Source organism: Schistocerca piceifrons, chromosome 7 (genome assembly GCF_021461385.2).
Source record: "Schistocerca piceifrons isolate TAMUIC-IGC-003096 chromosome 7, iqSchPice1.1, whole genome shotgun sequence".
Lineage (NCBI taxonomy): Eukaryota > Metazoa > Arthropoda > Insecta > Orthoptera > Acrididae > Schistocerca > Schistocerca piceifrons.
Window position 1 is genome coordinate 367,017,903 of NC_060144.1, and position 18,997 is coordinate 367,036,899.

Sequence of the window (18,997 nt, forward strand, 5' to 3'; positions counted from 1 at the left end):
ATTCTCTTTCATGCTTGAACAGGACATATTCCGACCATTAAGCAGCAACTGGGCCTCACCGCTGCAACAGTGCCTAAGAAGAACAATGGATGGTGTCTTGACGATGAAAAACAACAGCTAATTGCAAGGACAATCCCAGACCACTACACCGTACTGCACATTGAGGACTTTACATTTAATATCTATGGTAAGCACGTATTCTCCACCTTAGACTTCATGTGTGCATATTATAAAGTACCAGTAGTGCTAGAAGAGATTGCTAAAACTGCTCGCACCACTCCATTTTGCCTCTTTGAGTTTGCAAGAATGCTTTTAGATTGGACAATGCCTCACAAAGATTCCAACATTTCGCGGATGAAGGTTCAGAATTCCACTTCCTTGGCTACACAGCCAATGCCCTCACAATTCAACCACCTCAAGACAAGGTAGACCCAATGGTTAATTATCCACGACCATTGACTGTTTGTAAATTGTGGTGATTTCTAGGTGTCACCAATTTCTACCATCATTGTGCGTGGAACCATGCATTGTTAGCTGCTCCTCTGAATGATCTTCTATGTGGTTTGCTCAGTTAAGCGCCAGACTGCTGTGGAGTAGTGAAGCCGAGACAGCTTTCAGCAATGTAAAGACGGCTATTGCTGAGGCCGCTCTGTCGGTGCACCCTGTTCTGCAAGCACTGTTGGTGGTAACAGTTGATCTGTCAGCAACAGTAATAGATGCTGCACTATAACAGCAGACAGACATTCAGTGGCAGCCTTTAGCATTCTACAGAAAAAAGCTATCTCCTTCATAGCAGAACTAGTCTACCTATGACCATGAACTGCATGCAAAATATTTTTTCCATCAAGAAATTCAGACACGTGCTCACAGGTAGACAATTCATTCTCATTGCGGACCACAAACCGATGACATACACATTTTGTCAGTCACCAGACAAAGCATCATTGCATTTGTCATTTAAACTTCACAGACAGTTTACAAACAAGGGTGCCAACTTTCCAAAATTTTTGTTGGTGCATATCAATGGCTGAATGATTAATATGTTTTCTTGGGAGTATTGGTATTTTTTTAAATGATTACCTTGCTTCACACATCCCTTCAGTAGACCCTCTTTTTGTACTAGCTATTAATGCGGTAACACCCGTTCACCCTACAATACAAGCTCCTGCATCCTTCAATGCCATTGTCTCAACAAACAAAACGATAACAATCCAGATTACATAGAAGCGATTTCACTGAAATCTTATACTACATCACTGTTACATTTAAAAAGAATAACTAATGAGGGAGTCGGTAACAATTGGCTTCCTTGTATCTCGCATTATTCTTTATTACTGATTGGCAAGCAGATATTTAGAACCAATTGTTGACAAATGGAGTGGGCGTATTGTAGCGTGTCACTTATAAGAAAACATGAAAACAAGTTGAAAAGTACAACTGCTATTCTGGGGAGTGCCTCTGGCTTGACCAGAGAAAGGCAAGGAATGGGGGGAGTGTCTTGCTTGGTTGCATTTGCACAAAGACATCTGAAACAAATATGTTTTAGAGGTCAGAAATTTTAACTTCCATCTCAGGTCTCAATAGTATTACTTTTTGATAAATCCAAGTGAGAAAGTGAGGTATATTTATTTTATTTTGTCTTTATCAAACTAAAAATTCTGTGGATGTGGCACATCCACAAGATTATGTATGATGATGCTCGAGCCCCGGCGCACCTACAGTCAGTGCACATGTTTATGACCAGTGTTGTCCATGTTTTGAGACAACTTAATGTCCCGGCAGACACTCGCTCTCTTGTGTTGAGTGATCTCGAGTGCAATCGATTATGAGGCATTAGCCTTTATACAACAGCCCAATGTTGAACTGCAATGGTGAAGCCACAACCCTTTGTCTCTCATGGTTTCGACAGCAAGCAATCACGTTGCTGTACGACCTGTCGCATCCTGATGTCCATGTTACAACACAGTTGGTGAAATGAACTTTTGTGTGGCCTAACATTGACAAAGACTGTAAGGCATTTGTCCACCACTGCATGGCATGTCAGTATAACAAAGTAACTCAGCACATTCATTCGCCATAATCAATGATTTGAACACATCCACACGGATGTTATTGGACTGTTGTTGCTATCAGAGGGATGTACTTACTGCCTTACCGCCACAGACTGTAGGTATTCTCCACGTCCAATATCACTGCTGAGGCCATCGCAACTACATTCTTCCAGGGATGGATTGCCTGGTTCAGTGTATCATTGTGCGTTACCACTGAGCAAGGGAGACAGTTTGAATCATACCTGTTCAAGGCATTTGCCGCCACTTTAGGCACAAATCTCATACAGACAACTACTTATGACGTGGCAGCAAATGGTTTGGTAGAATGCTTACACATTTAGCTCTAAGCCTCCTCCATCCCTTCGGTGTCACAAGTCACAGTGTTGGACTGAGATACTACCAAACTTGCTACTGGGCCTCCACACAGCCATCAAGGGCGATCTGAAAACAAATACAGCTGGTTTGGCCTATGGTCAACCAATTAGGCTACTGGGTGAGTTCTTCTGCAGTATGCCAGACATTATTGGCGTTGCGTCGGACTTCGTCAGCAAGCTACACTCGCAGATATGAAAACTCTGGCCTATTGCAGCAAGGGAACAAGAGACTAAAGAGAACAAGAGTCTCGCCACCCATTCGTCTTTGACAAACAAGATTTCTTTTGACACAACACGGTATATGAACCTCTGCAACAACTGTACGATGGGCCATATACGAGGGTAATCCCAAAAGTAAGGTCTCCTATTTTATTATAATTACATAGATCTGTTTATTTCTACATTGGTTTACATCAGTTTATAGCTTGAACATTTAGATATTTTTCGACATAATCACCATCTCTGTCAATGCATTTTTGTAGACGCTGTGGCAGTTTTTGTATGCCCATGTCATACCAGCTCGCCGCCATGCTGTTCAGAAAGTTATGAACCTCTTCTTTCACCTCGTCGTCGGAGCTGAATCGCTTTCCGGACAAATGTTCTTTTAACCTAGGGAACAGGTGATAGTCGCTGGTCGCCAAGTCAGGACTATATGGTGGTTGGGTGATTATTTTCCACTGAAACTGTTGAAGGAGAGTAACGGTTTGCCTAGCAATGTGTGGGCGAACGTTGTCATGGTGAATGTGCACGCCCTTGCTCAACATTCCTCTTCTCCGGTTCTGAATTGCCCGTTTGAGTCTTTTCAGAGTCTCACAGTACCTGTCGGCGTTAATTGTGGTCCCAGTGGTCATAAAGTCGACTAACAATACCCCTTTCCGATCCCAAAAAACGGCAGACTGTATTTGTTTGAATTTCCATGGCTTTGGCGAAGAAGGATGCCGCCACTGGCGTGATTGTTGCTTGGTCTTAGGTGTAAAGTGGTATGCCCAGGTTTCGTCACCCGTGACAATTGAGTCTAGAAAGTTGTCCTGTTCAGCTGCAAGGCAGTGAAGAAATGCGCTGGAAGCATCAAGTCGTTGCCACATGTGGTCTTCAGTCAGCATGCGTGGCACCCATCTTGTCCACATCTTCCGGTAGATCAATGTTTCCGTTAAAATTCTGTGAGCGGTGCTTCGGGAAACCTCAGGAACCAACGTGCAGAGATCATCCAGGGCGATCCGCCGATCTTCACACAAGCTTTGCTCAACCTTCAGCACTGTCTCCTCAGAAACCGACGGTCTCCCGCTCCTTTGTTCGTCGTGAATTTCGGTCCGAACAGCTGCAAACTCTCTACACCACTTACGAACATTTTTGACATGTATGCACGACTCACCATACACTTCCGTCAATTGGCGCGCGCAGTTCGCACTTGGCGGTAACACCCAACGTGAGCTCCATTCTTGTTGGAATTGTGTGAACAATATATTTCGTGTGTGACAGCGCAAAGTGCACTGTGTAAAATAGACCTCTTTGGCATTGTCCAACACTCTTTGTGTGCGCTAATTATTCTGTTATGTTCCCTGTAAATTTTTTATTTTTATTCTTGAATGTGCAAATGTAGTTGTTAGTAAAATGTCCTTTTTTTCTCCTTAATACTTATTCAGCTGCGCAAATTCCAATAGATTATGGGCCCAGGCTGTATTTGGAATAAGTATATCAATAAAATAGTAGGGAGAAAGTATTGGAAAAGTTCCAATTTACGTGAAGTGCAAGATATCCTTACAAGACGATCGCAATTTTTTTCCGCATTATTTTTCGGTGTTCTTTATGGCAATAAAAAGCAAGTTACCGTTAAGAATGAGTGCGGCACAAATTCCACAAATTGAAAGACTTATAGGTCGTGAAAACTACGCAACCTGGAAGTTCGCAGTAGAAGCGTATTTACGTTTAGACGACTTATGGGACGTGGTAGATGGGACAATGAAATCCACAGATCAGAATTATTCAAGTAAGGATAAGAAAGCAAAATCAAAACTGATATTACTGATTGATTCGGTGAATTATGTTCACGCTGAAAAAGCTGCTACAGCAAAAGAAGTCTGGGACAATTTATGAAGTGCATTCGAGGATGGTGGTCTTACAAGAATAGTAGGATTATTATGCGAATTAATTACCACTCGTCTGGACAAATGTAAGAGTGTAGACGAATACATTAACAAAATAATAACCACGTCGAACCGACTGAGAAACATCAGATTCGAGATCGCTGACGAATGGATAGGAACATTGCTGTTGGCATAATAGCCCGAAAGGTATGCACCTATGATTATGGGACTTGAGAGCTCGGGTATACCAATCACAGGCGACAGTGTTAAGGTGAAAATCCTGCAGGACGTAAAGAGTGCTCCAAGCTGTTGTACATTGGAGAAGGAAGGTGCGTCTACTCTCTACTCAAAAAACAAAAAGGAGAAATTGGTGAGGTGCTATAAATGTCAGAAGATGGGACATATTGCGTCTCAGTGCGAAGAAAAAGTAAGCCCAAGATCAGACACTCAGCAAAAGAGGTATGTTACTGACAGCCTAGAGAGAAGGACCAATAACAAAGGTAAGGCACTCACATGTTTTTATTCTGGTGGGATGAGTAATCGTGATATGGAAAGGATTTTAGACTCAGGTGCATCTATGCATATTGTTAAAGATAAATCACTTCTTTATGACATCAAAGATAAGGCTCATATGGGAATATCTACTGTTGATGGCAACAAGCTCCAGTGTCACCTGGCTGGAAAACTAGATCTACATGTAAGTGTAAATGGTGAATCAGATATGGTTACAGCACACAATGTTCATTATGTGAAAAATGTGGCAACTAACCTGCTGTCTGTAGGGGAAATTGTCAAGAAAGGAAATACAGTCACTTTTGACATGCAGGGTGCAAGAGTAATCAGTGAAAGTGGTAAAGTTATAGCTACAGCAAGTAACGAAAGGGGTATTTTTAAGTTGGATACCATTGAAAGTAAACATAAAAATGTTAGTGATTCAGTATATTCAGCAGAAGGTTTTTTTATGGCACCGGAGGCTTGGACATCTAAATAGAAAGAGTATGTCTATAATAAAGGATATGGTAAAGGGAATACAGAATTTTAGTGTGTTCAAGGATCCTTGTCAGACATGTATAAAGGGAAAACAAGCAAGGTTACCCTTCAAGACTAGTAAGAGTAAATCCACAGAAGTCTTACAGTTAATCCACACAGATGTATGTGGCCCAATGGAGTGTGAATCCATAGGTGGGAGTAATTATTTTCTTATGTTTATTGATGATTACTCGGGATATACTCATGTTTATTTTCTTAGTTCTAAAGACCAAGTGAGAGATATCTTTGAGGAATATTGCAATATGGTTGAAAGGTGGATGGGAAAGAAGATCAAGATCATCAGGTCTGATAATGGGAGAGAATATATAAACCAGAAATTGAAGAAACTTCTGGCAGAAAAGGGAATTAGGCATCAAACTACCATAAGGTACAGCCCACTCAAAATGGGGTTGCTGAGAGGGCTAATAGGACCATTGTTGAGAAAGCAAGGAGCATGATGACTGACACTGAATTATCCAAAGATTTTTGGGCAGAGGCAGTGTATATTTGAACTATAGATCACCTACAAAAGAATTAAAGAATAGAACCCCTTATGAGATATGGATAGGAAAGAAACCTGATCTCAGCAATATAAGGGTTTTTGGGTGTGATGCAATGGCACATATTCCAAAACAGCTAAGAGGAAAATGGGATCCGAAAGCTAAAAAGTATATTTTTGTAGGCTATTGTGAAAATTCAAAGGGCTACCGATTAATGGATCTATTGACTAAAAAGATTGTCACAAGTAGAGATGTAATATTCTTTGAAAATAGAAAGGACTCAAAAGAGAGCAAAACCACTAAGTCAACTGCACCTAGTTCAGAAGGTGAAACCTTGTTTGAGGAAATAGAAAGTGAAGAAGAGGAAGACGACAGCCAAGGACAAATGGATACAATTTATGATGACAATGAGTTAGAGGATGAAAAAAATGAAGAAAGCAATGTAAGGCGTTCTTCTCGTGTACCAAAACCGAAGGAATATCCGGATTTTGAGATGTATACAGAACAGTCTTTTAATGATGAGCCAAGAACAGCAGAAGAAGCAATGGGTGGCCCAAACTCTCAAGAATGGAAAGAAGCGATGAAGAGAGAATTAGAATCTTTATATCAGAACGAAACCTTTGAATGGGTAGATATGCCAGGAGATAAGAAACCACTGCAGGCAAGATGGGTATTCAATTTGAAGAACCCTGAAAGCTCATCACCAAAATACAAAGCAAGACTTGTGGTAAAAGGATATTCACAAAAACAAGGGGTAGATTACGAAGAAACTTTTTCACCTGTAGTCAAGAATGCATCATTGAGATATCTTTTAGCCTTGGCAGTAAAACGAAATTTAATAATGCATCATATGGATGTTAAAACGGCATATTTAAATGGGAAATTGGAGGAGGAGATACATGTCATTCCACCAAGGGAAGCCATAAAAACCAGATCAGAAAGTAAAAAGATTTGGCGTTTGAGAAAAAATATTTATGGACTTAAACAAAGTGGACGCTGTTGGAATCAATGTCTACATGAAACTCTAATAAATATGAAGCAATCCAAGGCAGATCCCAGCATTTACTATAAAGGGAGAAAAGAAGAAATAATAGTAAAGGCGATATGGGTGGACGATTTCTTTATCCTGACTGAAAGTGAAGGCCAAATGAGAATTTTCAAGAAACAGCTGCAAACCAAGTTTAAGGTGCATGATCTGGGAGAAGTGAAACGTTTTTAGGCATGCAGATTACTAAGGATGAAGAAAGACAAGAATTGAGCATAAGTCAATCATCATACACGGAAAAAATATTAAAGAAATTTGGCATGAGAGATTGCAAACCCATAAGTACTCCATTGGAAGTAGGAGTGAAGTTAAGTGTAAATGAGACTGATGTGGAATGTGACAAGAATGTTTCTTATTTAGAAGCAGTAGGGAGTCTGTTATATTTGTCTCAAACGTCACGACCCGACATTGCTTTTGCCACCAATGCAGTGAGCAGATATTGCAGAGACCCAAAGGAAAAGCACTGGAAAGCTGTAAAGAGGAAATTCTGATACCTTAGAGGAACCTCAAACTATGAGTTAAAATACCATAGAGATGGTAACGCAAAACTAGAGTGATATAGTGATGCGGACTGGGGGAGTGAATTTGGAGACAGATACTCCACCACAGGCTGCTGTTTTAAATTAATGGGGAGCCTCACATCATGGTCCTGTCAAAAGCAAAAAACTGCTGAATTGAGCACCGTAGAGGCCGAGTATATGGCACTATCTTACACCACACAGGAAGCATTATGGCTACGAACATTAATAAGTGAAATAGAACCCAATTTAATTGAGGAACCTACAACCATCTTCTGTGACAATAAGGGAGCCAGAAACCTAGCTAAAAATGATGTTACTAGTGCTAGGACAAAGCATATTGATATACAGCACCATTTCATTCGGGACCACATAGAGCGACAGAACATTGCCGTGGACTATCTGCGCACAGAAGATATGTTAGCTGACCTTCTGACCAAACCCTTGGAAAGGGAGAAGTTTGAGAAGGTTGTGGGACTATTTGGTTTATCTTGTGGAGGCAACACACACAATATAAGTTCAAGGAGGGGTGTTGGAATTGTGTGAACAATATATTTCGTGTGTGACGGCGCAAAGTGCTCTGTGTAAAATAGACCTCTTTGACATTGTCTAACACTCTTTGCGTGCACTAATTATTCTGTTGTGTTCGCTGTAAATTTTTCTTTGTTCTTGAATGTACAAATATAGTTACTAGTAAAATGTCCTTTTTTTCTCGTTAATACTTATTCAGCTGCGCAAATTCCAATAATTCTCAACGGCTGCCAAGCCAAGTCTGAGCGCCTCAGCACGGCGTTGCATGTTTACATCAGTGCGTGAAGCACTCTTCATAACAGTGTGACCAACTGCCACACAAACAGAGTTCTGTACTTATAAAGAAACAGGAGACCTTACTTTTGGGATTACCCTCGTACAATGCTTAGCAGAGAAAGTACAGCGTTCAGTGTCGATGTTATGGGAATACCAACAACAATATTTATTGACCTCCTATAACCTGCCTTCAGCGCTGCTTCCTCTTCGGCACACAAGACGCCTATCGCACCATCTACCGACACGAGAGAACCATCTGTTACATCGCCACCCATCACCAATAACCTGCCACAAACATCAGCTGTTACCCCTGACAGTTCCACATCAACAAAATCAGTCGTCACGCGATCTGCATTTCACGATAGGATTAATCGCAAACATCATTAGCAATTGAGTGGTTGGGTGGGTGGGGGTGATGTAGAGGTCGTTCAATGGTTGCGCATTACGGCTTAGAAGGTGATTTCACTTCGACGTAGTATCTTTGACATCGTTTATTCCTTCTTTTATATAGATATTCTATTATTGATTTTTCACATTGATGTATTCTTGGATTATGTTGCATGAAAACGCTATGCAATAAATGTTGCCTTAACGTTCATTTCGCGTGAAGCGCAACATGTCGATTGGCCGACACCGAAGCAATCAGGCCGACTGCACCAGCATTACATTATCGGTAGCTAGATTCCGTCCTCCCCTTTGCTCTCGTAATCAAAACGCTTCTGTAATTTCTCAGTTCGATATCTGAATGTGTGTTGCGATTACTAAATCGATTTTTACTGAAAGATGGGTTCTTTACAAACTAAGATCATTGATCGACTGAATGGAGCAAATGCAGTAGGGCGTCAGGTGGTGTGACAGAAGTCAGGTGTTGTGGTGGAAAGTTTTGTTTCCTGTTCGTAACGTATGTCGTTTGTACAAATACTTAAGAACATGGGATGTTGTTATAGTTGTAAAGAGGATAATTCGGTACAGGTGATGTAAAAGTCATTCGCATTTAGAAATGAGAAATTTATGTGATAAGACGATTGTACCCATGGATTCCTTTGCTTTAATTTGGATTACGAAGTGTGATATGCAATAACACTGTGGTTGATGCGTTTCATCATGAAACCTAGTTCTCCATGTTTGTTTCCATAGTGCAAAAAAATATATATATTCAACAAAAAATATGCTTTTAGGGCGGGGAAGCAAACGAAAGGACACATCTTCTAGTGGATCCAGTGAGCAATAGTGCTGCAATCCAGAGAGTTCATAGGTCAGTATTGCTTGTATTTTTATTCCGTGTTGTCGTTAGCAAGGCACAGTACGGCAAAGTCTCTTCACCAGTGGGGCATTGTTCTGGTATCACTGATAAACATGTTTGCTATCTTGCTTTTGTTTACAAAGGGAAGAATGTGTAATTGACAGCACTGTTTGCTTTATGCAAGAGGGATAAGGTGTCGAAGATAGGGCCCTAATATCTCCTGCGAAGTATTGAAATACCCCACAATTGGAAGCAAATACAATATCTTAAAATACTTGCACGCAGAAGAAATTACCCATCCAGTGGAATTCTTCAAGAACTAGACTTCTGCAGTTAGAATTTTGTAACCAAACGCAAACTGTCGCAATACACAACAAATAATGAACACCTATCAAATGCATTTTTAAGCTGATGTATAACATGCTTAATAATGTTTATGTTGCTCTTTCAGTGGCTGCTTTTTGGCATGTAAATTTTGTTTTAGTTTCGTTGATTTGCAGTTATTTCGGCACTATCTGTGGATCGTTTTATTTGTGTTGCGTAACCTTGGAGGTGTCGGTGTGCTGTCAAAGTACAGAGTACTGCATTAGGGAACCAAGAGGACATCTTAATCATAATTTTGATGTTTTATTTGTGTTTAATTTATTTCTGAATTTCCACAAAGCAGGAAAAAGTGTTAAGGCTACTTAATGTGCGAATTGTTTGAGTTTTACTCAGAGTTGCATTACTTTACAAATGAAAACCCATGTGTAGTAATACCATTTGGAGTTCTCTTATAACTTGGGGCAGTTATCACAAATGTATTTCGTGAGCTGATATTGGTACATTAAACCCGCTGAGAGTTACCACCATTCTGCTGGAATCGCTGATATTATTTTAGATAACGATTTGTCATAAATACTTTACAAAGGCATTTGTTTGGAGATTAACGGTGGGGGGTTAATGTTATTGGGTTAAAAAGTGTGTATGAGATTTTCAATGGCAACAGTTAACATTAAACTTCATTTTCTCAAAGTATACTCATCAGTCATACATTGTTCTCTTATCCGGTTTCAGTGACGAATTCTTAACTCGGTACCCTAACTCTTTGCCCAAGAAGACAGATGAACAGTCAGCCCTGAACAGAATACTGCAAGAGACAGCCACGTATGTAAAAGAGCTTTTTTCTCTTTTATTTAATTTATTTTTATTTGCCATATTTATTATTTTCATAGCAAGTAGCTTTTGATTAGTGCAGAACATTAGAATGAACTCAGTTCTGTTGCAATAGATGCAGCAGAATCTTCTCATATTACAAAAAAAAAAAGCTTGGAAGCGACTACCTGTATTCAAAGCATAAACTGTTGTTACACCTTTTACACGTATTGGCAGTTTTGTTGCCATTTGTGTCAATAAAGTGTGTGATGCAGGTATTAATTATATCATGTTCTTGATTTTTTTTCCCCCACGTATGATATATCCTATATACTTTAAAAATACGTTTTATTCCTATTGACTAGAATGATGAGCCTGTAAGAAGGCTCATGTGTCACATGAATATTTGCCATAAACAGATTCCAAATACATTGCCTGTGTTGTGAAATTAATTTTTCAGCATTGAAATTGTGTTTTTATTACTAAAAAATTTTGTAGTAATGAAACTATGTAGCTTAAGTGAATAAATTGGTTTTATATTAATCTTATTCCGAGGATCCCACAGGGAAGTGGTCTCTGGGATAGACATAATGAACAGGTTTGGTCAACATCAACATATGATCTGAAAGTATAAGAAGAAGTTGTACTTCATATGTATGAGTAATGTGGATTGATGATATCATATATGCGGGTGAAATAAATAATTAACTAAATTAACACAATCTGTTGAAATTGAGTGGTTGGTGATATTTACTTCCAGCAGGCAAAGTAGCTAGTACCAATGATAACACCTGATGTCAAAATAGTAGTCTTATGTTTTAAACTTAATATTCTTTTTTCATGGAGACAAGGGCTGATTAGGATTTGGGAAGAGTGGGGGAGATCAGTCAAACTCTAGGTTGTAGGAGACGCAAGTGTTACAGGGATAAAGGGAGAACGAGAACACCACCTGTTTCCCTCTCGGGTTACAGTCTGAATAACCTGATCCCTCTTTCTAAGTCCCAACCATACTGTCATTCCTTGCTGAAGAAGGAACAATATGTTCTCAAAGTTACAATTATATTATGAAGAGGACAGATTGCTGCTTACCACATAGAGAGGCATTCAGCTGCAGACAGGCATAATGAAAAGACTACTACACGTTTAAGATATCGGCCAAAATGCCATCTTCAGAAAGTGAAGCTGTTGCAGTCTCTCATCAAGCTTTCATAAATGCTGTGCATGTTTCCTATTTCCAAAGAAGGCCTTTTGTTACCCTTAATCATTTCATTGTTTGTATTCCATAAAGTATTTTCCATTAATAAATAACAAGCTATGGATAGATAAAAAGAATGTACTCACCAAGCGGTGGCAGAAGAAATCACATGTAAAAATTGTGGAAATGTGCTAGCTTTCAGAGCAAGTGGCTCCTTCTTCCAGCAAAAGGTTGAAGGGAAAGGAAAAGCGATGAAGGAATAGGGACTGGCAAAGTTTAGGAAATGGAGCTGATCATGTTTTATAAGTGGCTTAGAACATTCGTGCTACATTTCATTGCCTATATTAATGCTGCTTACTTGACAGATGTGCAGTCTAGGAATATTTTGCTTATTTGTCAAGAAATTTGATACTAAGAACAAAGTTTCCACTCTTTAAAATACTCTAAATCTATATACTGCAAATCAGTATGATGACTATACTCTCATTAATAAGTGTGATACTGGATCAGACGACTTTTTAGAAGTCAAGTAGTACTGCACCTACTGACTGCCTTGTTCCATGACTTGTGAGGTGTAATGTGAGAAAAGTGAGAGTTGGGTTTCGCCTGACTGTTTTCATAATCGGCGTTGGTTGATATGGAGGAGATCATTCTGTTAGAGGTATCCCATTATGTTTTAGTTCAGATAATGTTCAAAGATTATACAACAGATGAATGTTCAAGATATTGGATGTTAGTTTTGCATATCACTTCTTCTATCCTTCTTGTAGATTACTGTGACCAATGCTTTGTTCCAACTAATGGCCACAGTTTTCTGCTATTGGGATCTATGGTATATTATGGTTAAGAATAGTAAATGCAGCTGCAAATTCTGTTTAAAATGTGACAGGGTTACCATGGGCCCCTTTTTCCTTTCAGTTTGAGTGATTTCAGCAGTTTCTTGCTGCCACCACTGACACTAATACCTGTATCACTCATGTTTGCAGTAGTGTGAGAATTCAACTGGGCCAGTATGCCTGGATTTTCCTTTGCAAAGCAACATTTGAAAGCATAGCCTTACCATCTTCAGTTACAGTGTCATCCGTGCATGACTGACGCTAATCTTGGTGCCACTGACAACCATTACATATGACAATTTCTGTGGGTTTTGTGAGATGTCTGTCAATAAGATTCTGCTTCAATAATCATTGAAAGTTTCATGCGTTGCCATTTTGGGGACTAGTGTAGCAGGGGATACAACCCGTCGGCTTTGGACATTGACGTCACAAGTCGCCAATCGAGAAGCGATTCTTCTTAGTGTTGTAGCTCCCTTCAGTGGCTGATAAGTGTTTTTTGGCTTTTTAAAAAAAAATCTCACAAGATAGAATAAACAGATCCACTTTATTAAGCAATCAGTAAAAAAACGAAACTGAAACATAACAGCAAAAGCGAAAATGGTAAGCTGCTATCTGGCGACTTGTGACGTCATTGTCCAAAGCCGACGGGTTGTATCCCCTGCTACACTAGACCCCCATTTTGACAGCCATATGTTTTTGTTTGGAATTCATCTATCTACAAAACTTTGTGCTTTGTTTTATGTTTACTGTGTGGTATTCACTGGTTCTCCTGAAATGACTGTATGCAGTGGAGTGTATCTCCTAGCTTGCACCTTTTGCTAGGTGCTGCATATCCAACATTTTCATCACCACATGGGTATGATACAGTTGTGTGGATAGTCCTCTTTAATCTCTGGATATGCATTTTCTAGAAGAACAATGTAAACCAGATAGCATCTCAGCTCTTGTCTCCATTGCATAGCATCTCAGTTCTTGTCTCCATTGCTTATATAGTCATATAGAACAAGGGGGCTTTGGACTGGCCTTTTTTTTCATATCCTTAACTCTTATGGCACTTCAAGGTCAATGTCTGGACATAAATTTGTTAATGCAGTGCAACACAATTCAAAAGAGAGAGATGGGACAAGGCAGGACATAGAAAAAATTGCCTTTGCAGATTAGATGTTCTGAGAGTTGGTAAGTACAAAACATTATGGCTTATTAACGTATTTAAATTAAAATTTTAAGAAATTGTTAAACGTGAGACCTGAAAAAGCAACTTTATGTTAAAGACCTGTTATGCAATTGATTTACCTAGTGATGAAAACATTGTTGTGGTCTTCAGTCCTGAGACTGGTTTGATGCAGCTCTCCATGCTACTCTATCCTGTGCAAGCTTCATCACCTCCCAGTACCTACTGCAACCTACATCCTTCTGAATCTGCTTAGTGTATTCATCTCTTGGTCTCCCTCTTCGATTTTTACCCTCCACGCTGCCCTCCAATACTAAATTGGTGATCCCCTGATGTCTCAGAACATGTCCTACCAACCGATCCCTTCTTCTAGTCAAGTTGTGCCACAAACTACTCTTCTCCCCAATTCTATTCAATACCTCCTCATTAGTTATGTGATCTACCCATCTAATCTCCAGCATTCTTCTGTATCACCGCATTTCGAAAGCTTCTATTCTCTTCTTGTCTAAACTATTTATCGTCCACGTTTCACTTCCATACGTGGCTATACTCCATACAAATACTTTCAGAAATGACTTCCTGACATTTAAATCTATACTCGATGTTAACAAATTTTTCTTCTTCAGAAACGCTTTCCTTGCCATTGCCAGTCTACATTTTATATCCTCTCTACTTTGACCATCATCAGTTACTTTGCTCCCCAAATAGCAAAACTCCTTTACTACTTTAAGTGTGTCATTTCCTAATCTAATTCCCTCAGCATCACCCAACTTAATTCAAATACATTCCATTATCCTCATTATGCTTTTGTTGATGTTCATCTTATATCCTCCTTTCAAGACACTGTCCATTCCATTCAACTGCCCTTCCAAGTCCTTTGCTGTCGCTGACAGAATTACAATGTCATCGGCGAACCTCAAAGTTTTTATTTCTTCTCCATGACTTTTAATACCTACTCCTAATTTTTCTTTTGTTTCCTTTACTGCTTACTCAATATACAGATTGAATAACATCGTTGATTGGCTGCAACCCTGTCTCACTCCCTTTCCAACCACTGCTTCCCTTTCGTACCCCTCGACTCTTAGAACTACCATCTGCTTTCTGTACAAACAGTAATTAGCCTTTCGCTCCCTGTATTTTACCCCTGCCACCTTCAGAATTTGAAAGAGAGTATTCCAATCAACATTGTCAAAAGCTTTCTCTAAGTCTACAAATGCTAGAAACGTAGGTTTGCCTTTCCTTAATCTTTCTTCTAAGATAAGGCGTAAGGTCAGTATTGCCTCACGTGTTTCAGAATTTCAACGGAATCCAAACTGATCTTCCCCGAGGTTGGCTTCTACTAGTTTTTCCATTCGTCTGTAAAGAATTCGTGTTAGTATTTTGCAGCTGTGACTTATTAAGCTGATAGTTCGGTAATTTTTACATCTGTCAACACCTGCTTTCTTTGGGATTGGAATTATTATATTCTTCTTGAAGTCTGAGGGTATTTCGCCTGTCTCATGCATCTTGCTCACCAGATGGCAGAGTTTTGTCAGGACTGGCTCTCCCAAGGCGATCAGTAGTTCTAATGGGATGTTGTCTACTCCCGGGGCCTTTTTTCGACTCAGGTCTTTCAGTGCTCTGTCAAACTCTTCACGCAGTGTCATATCTCCCATTTCATCTTCATCTACACCCTCTTCTATTTCCATAATATTGTCCTCAAGTACATCGCCCTTGTATAGACCCTCTATATACTCCTTCCACCTTACTGCTTTCCCTTCTTTGCTTAGAACTGGGTTTCCATCATGAGCTCTTGATATTCATGCAAGTGGTTCTCCTTTCTCCAAAGGTCTCTTTAATTTTCCTGTAGGCAGTATCTATCGTACCCCTAGTGAGATAAGCCTCTGCATCCTTACATTTGTCCTCTAGCCATCCCTGCTTAGCCGTTTTGCACTTCCTGTCGATCTCATTTTTGAGACAAATTAAAATTTTTACTAACAACTAATGGTCCAGATTTTTTTTCTCAAAAAGTAATGTTGTATTTAGTTATGTTATATGAAAATAAACTAAAATTTGACACAGAGATGTGAAATGTCTTTGTTAAATGAAAAGCATTGCTGTTCAGGTCTTGAAAATAAAGTTTTTATTTTCTATTTGATGTTTTTGTAACAAATTTTACTTTATTGTTAAATGGCTGCATTTTGATGCCAGTAGTAATTAAAAATAAAGATGTTACTTTTATATAAAAATTGTGTTTTAATATTTGTTAATAAAAAGAAGGTTCACATGAAAGTAAAAAAGTCTGTTGCTAGAAAGATTCAGATTCATTCTAGCAACTTCACGATTTTAGTTCTTACGCTGTGTATTCATCTACTAGCAAATATGTTTTTTACTTACCAGTGCTTGCTAATCTGCAGAGGCAATTTTTTTGAGTTTTTTGGATTTGTGTGTTACTGATGTATGAAATTAATGTACAGACACTGATCTTAACATTCTGCAAATGCGAGAAAGCTGAAGTAGGCCAGTCCATAAGATCCACTTGTAAATGTGTTTTGAAGTAGATAGTGACTTTTCCATGTAAAGCCTCTCATTGCAAAAATCCAGATAATCTTCATAAAACCAGTCAGGTGAATTTTATGTGGGACGTGCATCACCAGTAGCTGGGGTTTGTTGTTTCTCTTTCATTTTCATTGTTAGAATGATCTTTTAATCATTTCTTACTCAGTTGTTGTTCCAAAAAGAAACATGTTGCAGATGTGCCATTGTGAATAGATTATCACACAATTAATATTAAAATTACAAAGAATGTGAAATTATATCACACAGTTATATATTTTTATACAAATTTGTCAATGGATGTATTTGTGTAGGAATGTGAAAAAGCTGTGAAAGCTTTTCAGTCAGATGTTGAGTCTTAGTCACATGTACACAAGCCCCTCAAATAATGCTAACAGTCAGTGGTACATCTCTTGTCAACATGTTCATATTTTATCAGTCTCTAGCATCCCGTTTGGACTGAAAATGCAACTGGTAACTATAAGTTACATAGAAATTGTGGGTAAAAATGGTTTAATACCTCATTCAAACATTATAGACAGTTTTGCTTTGTAGTATGCTATTAAAGCATGCTTAAAATACGCTGGTGTCCAGAATTAAAGCAACAAAGGCAAATTTTGCAGGGTTGCATTTATTTTGCCACAAAACAATACAAACAGGTATGGTAGAAACAATGCAAACAATACAGAACATAATCAACTGCAACATGCATAACGATATACAAAAATGTTCTTCAGTTTGTTCCAATGTAATGGATTTGCACACACATTTTGACATCTGGTTAGTGTGCTCAGTATGGGGTGTGACGAGCTATGGCACCAATACAGGCCTGACGGTGGCGGGGCATATTGTGAATGATGTCATCAGTGTCATATTGAGACAATAATGCCCATTCTTCCTGCAGAGCTGTTCACAAGTCTTGAAGAATGGTTGGTGGATGCTGAAGTGATGCAACCCATCTCCCTAGTGCATCCCAGACATGCTCTATGTATTTCAAATTGGGAGAATGAGCAGGCCACACCATGCATGAAATATCTTCTGTTTCCAAAAAACCTCAACCACCTGTGCTCTATGAGGCCGAGCATTATCATCTATCAGTACGAAGTCTGGGCCCACAACACCTCACAACCACCACGCATGAGATCCCAGATCTTCTCACAGTATCTGACAGCAGTTAAATCTTGCTGATTTGCCCATATAATTTCATGAAGAATTTTAGTGGTCAACATAATCCCTGGCCACACCATTAGGAATCCGCCTTGATATCAGTCTTTTTCCACAGTGTTTGGGTCCCAAATCATGTTCCATGTGCCCTCCAGATGCGAATACATTGAGAATCACTCTCCAGACCAAAATGGGACTCATCTGTGAAAAGAACATTGGCCCTCCATTTGATCGTCCAGGTGGTATGTTGATGGCTCCACTCTAGACATTTCCTTCTGTGAAGACACGCCAGAGGCAAACAGACAACAGGTCTCCAACAATAAAGGCCGCTCTGTTGAAGCCTTCCCTGCACTGTTTGCCTCAATATAACACGTCCAGGGGATGCTGCGACGTCAGATGCCAGTTACAGTGCAGTAGTAAGCCAGTACCTTCATGCCCTTACAGTCAAATAATGGTCCACTCTTTCTGATGTTACACATGGTCAGCCTTGTTTTGGTCTCCGGGATGCAGTCGTGGTCTCTCTGAACTGTCGCCTCATCTGAGAAGCAACAGAACGATTCACATTAAGCTATCAGGCCAAATCAGTTTGCGATGCTTGTGCTTGCCTCCTTCCTATGGCCCTCCACAGCAGAGAGTTGGTAGGCATCTTCTCTGTGCCATACTGCATTATCTGTGACTGCGTACACAGCAATTGCGGGTGTGGGACTACACTGCAAACACTACTCCGCTTGATAGGTGCCTTGATGTCTTTGCTTGTGTGGTTGCCCATTGATCGGAATGCCATTTTGCGTGCAGAACACAGTCATAATGACATCTGTTGACACCGAGCAAGGTGGCGCTGTGGTTAGCACACTGGACTCATATTTGGGGGAGACAATGGTTCAAACTCGCATCTGGCCATCCTGATTTACAGGGTGATTCAAAAAGAATACCACAACTTTAGGAATTTAAAACTCTGCAACTACGAAAGGCAGAGCTAAGCACTATCTGTCGGCGAATTAAGGGAGCTATAAAGTTTCATTTAGTTGTACATTTGTTCACTTGAGGTGCTGTTGACTAGGCGTCAGCGTCAGTTGATGCTAAGATGGCGACCGCTCAACAGAAAGCTTTTTGTGTTATTGAGTACGGCAGAAGTGAATTGACGACAGTTGTTCAGCGTGCATTTCGAACGAAGTATGGTGTTAAACCTCCTGATAGGTGGTGTATTAAACGTTGGTATAAACAGTTTACAGAGAATGGGTGTTTGTGCAAAGGGAAAAGTTCTGGACGGCCGAGAACGAGTGATGAAAATGTAGCACGCATCCAGCAAGC

General features: G+C 39.7%; 1 protein-coding gene across 1 annotated transcript in view; it reads left to right on the forward strand.

Annotated features, from left to right (window-relative positions):
* Window positions 1–9,221: 9,221 nt before the first annotated feature.
* Window positions 9,222–18,997, forward strand: part of LOC124805067 (ragulator complex protein LAMTOR1) — a 74,365-nt gene continuing 64,589 nt past the window's right edge. The window contains exons 1-3 of the mRNA XM_047265491.1: window positions 9,222–9,380; window positions 9,587–9,663; window positions 10,708–10,797. Coding sequence (XP_047121447.1) covers window positions 9,312–9,380; window positions 9,587–9,663; window positions 10,708–10,797 — 236 coding nt within the window. The 5' untranslated portion in view covers window positions 9,222–9,311. The remainder of the gene's footprint in view (window positions 9,381–9,586; window positions 9,664–10,707; window positions 10,798–18,997) is intronic.